The 8,674-nt window shown below is 42.7% G+C and overlaps 1 protein-coding gene across 1 annotated transcript in view; it reads right to left on the bottom strand.

The window, feature by feature from the left end:
• Positions 1-445: 445 nt before the first annotated feature.
• Positions 446-8,674, bottom strand: part of HS1BP3 (HCLS1 binding protein 3) — a gene marked incomplete at both ends in the record, with an annotated part of 51,711 nt that continues 43,482 nt past the window's right edge. Inside the window, one exon of the mRNA XM_080341660.1 lies at positions 446-674. Within this exon, the coding sequence (XP_080197786.1) occupies positions 446-674 (229 nt within the window). The remainder of the gene's footprint in view (positions 675-8,674) is intronic.

The following is an 8,674-nucleotide window of genomic DNA, read 5'->3' as shown; positions in this document are numbered from 1 at the left end:
GGGAGGAAAGGGCTGCTATAAAAATGCACAGGATAAAAGTCTAAACTGACAGGAACAGCATCTTTTCCTGCCTCAGAGCATTTGTTGGACACTATACACACCTGCCACGTGTGCAACATGCTTACCATTTGCAATTATGACTAAACTGGCCAAAAATGTAACTTTTTGATACTAAAATAGTAGTAGACGATCTGTAGTGTTGTGTCCTTGTCCACATTCCCTGTATAACCTAGAAAATTTAAGGCAACACTATATTGCAACTGCACTGTTTTGAAAACATCATGTTGAGCCTGTGCCAGGCAAACCTGCTGCTCACTATATGACGGTATGTACACAAATGAGCACTGTGACTGCAAAGAAATCTGGTCAGTTCTTGCTACCACCACTTGAGCTCACTGGGAATTTGGGCCAAAAAGACATCCTTGCATTTTAAAAATATATATGTTCAAAAAAGACTTGTATCTTGGTTGTTGATAGATTCATTTTCCTGGATATACTGGAGAATGTCCACTTCACTCATTGTCTGAATGCTGTTTTCCTTCGGCTTTGCCAGTGGAGATGGATTAGTGTTCCTGGGGGCAACTGTTGGCTTCTGAGGCAACGGTGGTTTTGATGGTACCTTAGGTTTTGGTTTGGAGGTTAAATTCAAGAGTTTCTCTAAATCATCTTCAACTCTGGAATGAGAAGAAAACACCAGTAACCTTTAGGGAATTTCTGAACTGCTTCTTTTTTTGTGTGTAAGAAAATGCATTCTTGCAAAACCTAAAACTTTCTGCAGCAAAGGATCAACTTTGATGAATTTCTCTTTTAGGAAGAACTTTCCATAAAAGTTGCAATGATGTTACCAAAATAAGAAGTGTCTTTTTATAATGCGATTTTTCAGTTCACTATGCAAGTTAATTAATTTTACAATATGTTTTCAAATGTTTAAATTAAATGCAATTTGCAATTATCAAAATAAAAATAACTTGATTTTAGTTTGGGGAAAAAAAAAAGCTTTTGATTTATGACAGGATGGTTTGCTTCCCCTTCATCCCCATCCCCCAAGACTAAGACTGAGCATCGTCCATGCTCAATCATGAGAACCTGGAAAATCTAATGGCTTTAAAAATATTATATTCATATTTGCTTCCAAGAAACTGAAGGAGTTTTGCTATCTGTGAACATATACAACAACTATTTTTGGTGACTATTTCACTAGGAAATCCCAAAACACCTGAAACGCTTCAGTATGTCTTCTACCTGGATTGTTTGACCTTATCAAAAGCTACAGCATGCTGTGTGTGTTCAACTCTCTTCCCATCGAAGCTGTTAAAAGATACTGAGAGAGACTTTTAAACTGATAATCTTGTGACTTCAAGAGGTATCTGCCTTTGGAAAGTGAGTATGTGAAGGAAAGGGAAAGAAGGCTGTGACACATCGCATCTCTAAAAGATGTAGCGGAGATGGCAAAGTAAAAGTTACCATAGCTAGAGAAGTCTTTGCAGGCCACAGTAATTTCTGCTCTGAATCAAAATAGCCTCTTGTTTTGGTCCTTTGAGCACAATGGTCAAACAAAGCATCATGAGGAGTAAACACAGTTGTTAATTTCCTAAAGGCTTGATTGATAAATAATTGTTAAGCAGTCAAAACCCAACCAGCAACCCATGCACACCATCAGCTGTGTAATGATGAGCTACAGAAGTGAAGCCCCTGATAAAATGCAAACCTGAAATATGCTTACAAAACACATGGCTTCCAAAGGCTCCAGTCCTAACTGTGGCACACAAAATCAAGAAACCTAAAGCGTAAGAAGTGCAAGCAAAAACTTTTACATGGGGGACCAGGAGCCAAAGATTAAGATGTAATATGTGGGTATCTCCTTGCCAAACCCCAGCTCTAGTGTGACACACTCTATGACCATAGCATCTTAGGCAGTGAAATGATTTAACTGTTTGTTTACAAGCACTGATACAAGAACTGCTTTTATCAAGCTTCATTATCAACTGAATCAGCCCATTAGGCTGTAATGGTGCCAGCTGTCCAACTCCCTCTGCCCCAGCCAAAGGGCAGTCTGAGAGGGAACCTACAAATGAACTAGGAGACAAAATTAAGGTGCAGGAGCTATTCCAAAGGGACTGCAATTTTCTTGAGTGCTAAAATTCCCTTCAAAACTTGTAAGGATAAGAATGTCTGATGAAATGATTCTTAAAAAACCAAAAAGGCACACGTAAAGCCCATCCTCTCCCTCTGTCTCTGCTAGAGCACTCCATCCAGAGGTGGGACAGTCCTTCCATGGTGTGAACTGTGGGGTTGTCCTGTGCAGGGACAGGAGTTGGACTTGATGATCCTTGTGGGTCCCTTCCAACTCAAGATATTCTGTGATTCTATGACATTCTATAATTCAATCCAGGAGGATGGGCTGGATGCTCTCTGTTGGCCACAGCACCCAGAACCATCTCGTGGCAAATGGAGACGTGACTAAGGGAAGAGACAAGAGCTGTTTCTCTCTGGGAGGATTCTATGAAGTTCCTCATTGGAGTCCCTGGAGACTGGAAGGGGTTTGTTGGAGTGGTTCTCCAGCAGCTCCACTCACTGGAACAGGACAACACACAGGGTGTCTAAGGAAGGTGCCTTCTTAGTTTCTTCTTCTACAAGCTCCATAGGTAGGCAGTCCCTGGAGCATGAATGAGTCTCACCTCATTTCATGTCAGGTATTTTCTGGTCCTTCCACTCATCTGTCTTTTGTAATTCATATTTTCCTCACTGCCAGACAATGAGGCTGTCTCGGAGGCATTATCCAGACCCCTGCGAGGCCACTGTTGACTACATGAGACTGTGATTTTTCCCTTTCTCTCTTTTTTTACCAGTAGCCTTAAGAGAGATATTGTAAATACTTCAACCGCACTGGCAGAACAGTTGGTGGGCCCTTCTACAGACAGTTAAACTGGAGTAGGCAGTTAAAGCAAAGCTGAGCTCTTTCATCATTTGGGAAGCAATTCATTAGAGTAACTGGCCAGAAACACGGGGAACATGATCAACAGAAGAATCAGATACTTATTACTCCATACCTAGTGCACTTGGTTTGAATGTTAAAACCACAGGGACTTGAAGAGCTCCAGCACCCTCAGCTGAGGATCCCACTGTTATTAAGAAAAACTGCATGATTTCAAGGGTTTATTTTTTTATGTTCATCCTTATTAAAAGCTGTGAGGAACTTCTGACTGCACCGTCCAAGCTGAAACAAACTATGCTTACCATGAACTGGCCATACAGTGAACAAGGACTACCCTGGAATTTCTGCCGAACGGATGATCAGAACCCTGCAAAACCATTCTTGAAGTCAGAACTTTTTGTGACTCCCAAAGAGAAACTAAAAAAGGATCAGTTTAAACCAAGGTTAATCTTGTAAAATCAAATGACTGAACATTAATATCTAATCCCAGGAAACACCTAAACAGACCAACTGGTGGACAGAGCAGGGTCACTGTTCCACAGCTCTGCACCTTGAACTGTACCTCGTGGGTTTTGTGTTCCTGCAGGCAGCTCCTGCTGTTACCTCAAATTTAATGCCCCAAGTAATTGTGGAAATTATATTCTCTTCCACTTAGATCATAAAATTTCCGATATCTCTTTGTTTCCATGATTCCCTATGTGTGTCACATCCCACTCAACTTACAGAACACCTTGTCTAGTGTATTCCTTTCTCCTGAATTCTTCATCTACATAGAAGAAATGAATTTAATTTAACCCCAGGCATTTTTATTTGCTGCAAACTCTGATATCCAAGAGATATCACACCTGTGATCACATTGCCAAGACATGTTCTTGTTCTCTTTGCTGCGTAATAAACAAAACACGTTAGGGCTGGTATTTCTGAAGCCTAACTTTCTTTAGCTGATCTGATGCCTCCTTTCTTGGCATAAACAAATACTGAATGAATCAGTGTCCATATCATAAAGTTTTGATCATAAATAACAGAAACAATAATAACCAGATGAACGATACACACAGATCATATGAAGGAAACATGATTTTGAACTAGGTCTGCTGCCCGGAAGGGGCAGCAGAAAACACAGCTCATTAACCTGATGGGATCGTAGAGCTTCCCAAATTCTCTACCCCTGTGTGGCTCTATACTAATTTCTCTACTAACCACAGCAACAAAACCACTCAGCACAGTCATAAACACCCCCAAAAATGCAGTCCATTAGGTTGTAGGGTTTTTTTTGAGAGGGGGTGGGTTTTTTTGATAGCGTGCTTTTAGGCCAAAAATTTTACAGATGATTTTTTAAAGTCTGGAAGTTGATCATGTAAACCTCCTTTTTTTTTTTTTTGTCCTGGATTTTTGAAAGACCTTGGTTAGACAGAAGTCCTTTACAGAGAACAGAGCAGATAGCATTTGTTCTTTGTCTTAAAACTCGCTTTTCAGTGCTGCAGTGCTAGGCAAACTGTTTGATCCACTGCCGTTTGATCATATGAGACACAACTGTCTTTGGAAAACTAAAGAGGTAAAATGCAAAATGCCTCAGGCAGAGATAGAAACAAGGACTTCTGTTTCTTAAGAAGCAAATGAATCATTACAATGTGTAACTATCACCATGTTTAACTCCAGACCTGGAGGAGGAAGAAAAAAAATCAAGCAGCTATTCTGAAATAACAAGGAGATTAAAGGAAGAACTTTCCCACCCCCACCCTCCATCTTTTTATAGACAATCAGGCATGGAGTCCATGTAATTAATCATTCTCTAATTAGTCTCCTTCTTTCTCTGTAAAGGAAAAGCAGTGCCACATTGTGTAAAATTCCTGCCATACTGTTGTGCTGATTCAAAAACTCTATTGGTGGAAAATCTCATTGTTTCCAGACACAGAAAGTAATCAAAACCCTTTCTGAAGAAAGGATGTCACAAAGCCCTGTGATATAACTGCTATCATGTGGATTTTGAGAGAGTGAACGAATTCTGACTTGGAGGCAGACGCAGCTGCCATCAGAACATCAGCATTTTAGATGCTGCTTCTCTGAACTCTCTCCTGTCTATCTGGACAAGATCTTTGGGACAGGAATTACTATGGGCATGCATGGCATCTAGCGTGATGGGGACAGTGACCTCTGCTTGCTGGGAATGCTCTAATGAGGAGAATCAGTAATGAAAGGAAGAGACAAAAGACTCCCATAATTTGCTGAACTATCCAAAAGGATCATGCTTGAAGCCAGGTTATGCAACTCACAGCAGTTCTTGTAGAACAGACTTTTATCCTTCCCTATCTTATTATCAGTGTCTTTATTTTGTCTGGTGTTGATTCCAAGTACGAGAGACACCTTAATGAAGCCTTGGGGAGAGGTGTAATGTCACATATATGACTTGGGAAAATACCTGTGTCCAAAACCAGGCAGGAGGCTTTGAAGCATCTGTTGACCATCACTTCTGCTGTGGTCATTACAGACAGCGTGATGTCTAAAAGGGCCATAGAAATTACACAGGCTGGAGTTAACCACAGGAGGGTGAAGCGCAGGGGGCTGTGTGGGAGGTATCTCCCCTCCTGTTCCTGCTTTCCCCTGCCATCCATCACAGGTAAATTCATACTGGTACTTTAACAAGTGCTGGGGAATACGTCTGGACACTGGAACATCAGAGTCTGTACTGCTGAAATGCTAGAAGAACCACTGCCACAGCTTTGGTCTGGGACAGATTAGCCCTCCTCAAAAAGCTCCCAGGCACAACACGGAGCTGGTGCAGGACAAAGACCATTCCCAGCTGTGCGCAGTCACCATGGTCTGCAGCTGGAGAAGGTCTAACAGCATGGACACAGCCCAGCGGGGCTGTCTGGCTGAGCGACAGAGAACAGGCTCATGAGTAGGTAAGTCCTACATGCACATGTCCACGAGAAGCTCTCTGAGGGGAACAGTCTACTGGTTAGATCACGCACCCAGGAAATGAGACAATTCAATTTTTACAATTTGAACCAGACAGCTGGTTCCATTTTTCACCAGTCTGAACAATTTCAAGCCTCTGTCTCTTGCTTCTCTAGAAAGTGTAATTTGGAGGGAGTCCAGTGGTGGGCCACAAAGATGATGAGGGGTCTGGAGCATCTTTCTTATGAGGAGAGCTCTTATGAGAGAGCTGAGTCTGCTCAGCCTAGTGAAAAGAAGCTGAGAGAGGATCTCATCAATGCTTATAGAAATCTCAAGGGTGAGTGTCAAGAGGATGGACCAGACGCTTTTCAGTGGTGACCAACAATAGGATGAGGGGCAACAGGCACAGACTGAAGCACAGGAGGTTCCATTGAGTACGAGAAGAAACTTCTTTCCTTTGAGGTGCCAGAGCCCTGGAACAGGCTGCCCAGAGAGGCTGTGGAGTCTCCTTCTCTGGAGATATTCAAACTCACCTGGACACATTCCTGTGCGATCTGCTCTGGTGAACCTGCTTTGGTAGGTGGGTTGGATGAGGTCATCTCCAGAGGTCCCTTCCAACCCCAACCACTCTCTGATTGCATTCTGTTCCTCAGTCATCAGGCAAAGGCACAGGTGGGACAGGGAGGAGCAGGCAGCTGTTACCCCCAAGCTGAAGATGGCTGTCAAAAATGCAGGTAACCTGGGGCATAACAGTTGAAATCTGGTGACTCTCAAGCCTAGCAAACACATCACTTGCTACACTAGGAGAGACCAGGACTCTGGGTCACTGCATTATTCTGTACAACACATAAGTGTTCCTAGGGGTGGGGCAAAAATTAATGTTTCCTGTCTGGCAAAATCCTTTCTATTCTGTTGGCCAAGTTTACTTTGTAGCTCTTCCATTGTTTGTAAGTAGTGTCCCTACACATCACAGGACAAATGCAATGAACGAAATAAATTATTGGAAACCATAATAGAAAGTGCTCTGGGCAGCAAAGAAAACCCATCAAAAACTGTTAGGAAAAGAAGAATGTATTTGTTTACAGAAAGCCACTGCAGCCAAATCAAGGCTCCTTCCCCAAAGTCAGGTCACAGTAAGCAAGAGAAACTGCCCTGGAGTGGTCAGGAAATGTCTGATTCCATTGTTGCAACCTCCCTTGCCACCTGTCCAACACCCAAACTACCCTCTGCCCAGAAGATCTAAAGTTAAACCCCATGGAGATTCTCAAAGCTCTTCTCCCACCTATGGTGCAGCTCTCACATCCTCAGGACAGCAAATAAAGCATTTGTCATCATTTAGTGCTGGAGATGGTGTCCCATATGACTCCTGGCTAGTCTGAAGATGTAAGTGTTGCTCTCTGAATTCAGCATCCATTAATGGTCTCTTAAATGAAGAACATACAAACTTTTTCTGCTTCAAGAGTAGAAACACGTTCTCGGTAAACCTGAACCTTCTCTAGAAGCTGTATGGACTGAACGGTGTTTAGAAATGGCCATTGTCAGGATGCGGTTTCACAAACAGCTTCAGCTTCTAGTAAGTAACTCCTGAAAGGGTCATCACTTGCATCACTGATGGCACAGCTTGCAGCTGTAAATACAGATAAACCTGCAAATTCAGGCAAAATTCATCTTTTAAGGGTATGGGCAGGATGATGCAGCTGTAGCACAAAGGTAAGAGCTGGACTGTCCCTTTAAAGACCAGAAGTCTTGTAAGCCTGAGAAAGAACACACCAGGTCTGCCATCACAGGGCAGAACTGGGATCCTGCCACTGACACTGGTCTCGGCACTGGAAAAAAGACAAATCTTATGCTGACAGCTGCTTCCTTCCCATTCAACTCCCTATTCATTATCAAAGGTGAAGTTAATTAAATCTCTCCTAAAAAGCTGCTCAGACGACTGCGATAATTATTTCAGGCTAGGATGTGTGATGATTTATGTAATTCTGTGGGCCCACAGAGCTGCTGAAACATTCACAGGATCAATTCTAGCATCGGTTTTCCACAAAAGCCTGATCCATCACACCAAGCAGGCACAATTTAGATTAATGAGGTAGAAGAGGTCGACCACAGTACTGCTGCATGAAAACTTAATTTGCACATCTGTGGCCACTGGGTGGATGGAGATGAGAAAATAAGATGGTATGAGAATGCATGATGAGAGAGTTTGCAGGATAGTGATTTCTGCAGAAGTTGACTTCTGTCTCTAACTTAAATGCGAATCAGACCTGAAGAGAAGCTTTGAGAGTGGGGGTAAATGGCCGAACACATCCAGAAGGCATCTTTATATGGTATGATGTGACCTAGGAAAATGACAGGAGAAAAGAGAAGCTGGTCCCAAGGATAATTCTTTTTAACATCTGGGAAAGGGTTGATCAGCTACCCTTTCATCTCACTGCAGCTGGCCACCTTGCACCTTGGAAAAGTCAAAAGCAATGGTACCCAGGACTTCTCAGAAGAGCCTGCGGTTTCTCCATATCCCTGTGGTGAAAAGATAAGCCAAAAAGACTTTGTTATCTATCCTTCCTTTTCTCAAACCACATCCCATGAAGGAAGAGTATGATGTGTTCCTTTCTTTCTGTAAGCAACATGATGGGGCTTGACCTTGCTGGTTCCTACCACAGCAATTGATCTCTCTTCCAGAGGTTCTGGAAGGACATGCAAGTACAGTGCTCTACAGGCATCTCACTCATATATTATGGCAGACCTAGTGGGAGGAAAGAGTGTCTATATCTACAATGCCAGTGGTTAGAGTGAGGTAGCTCACCTAGTTTCTCCATCACCATGACTTAATATTCGTTGGTA

This window comes from Nesoenas mayeri, assembly GCF_963082525.1.
Source record: "Nesoenas mayeri genome assembly, chromosome: 3".
NCBI classification, from domain to species: domain Eukaryota; kingdom Metazoa; phylum Chordata; class Aves; order Columbiformes; family Columbidae; genus Nesoenas; species Nesoenas mayeri.
The sequence above is the reverse complement of the archived record's forward strand: the minus strand, read 5'-3'. Positions and strand labels throughout refer to the sequence as shown.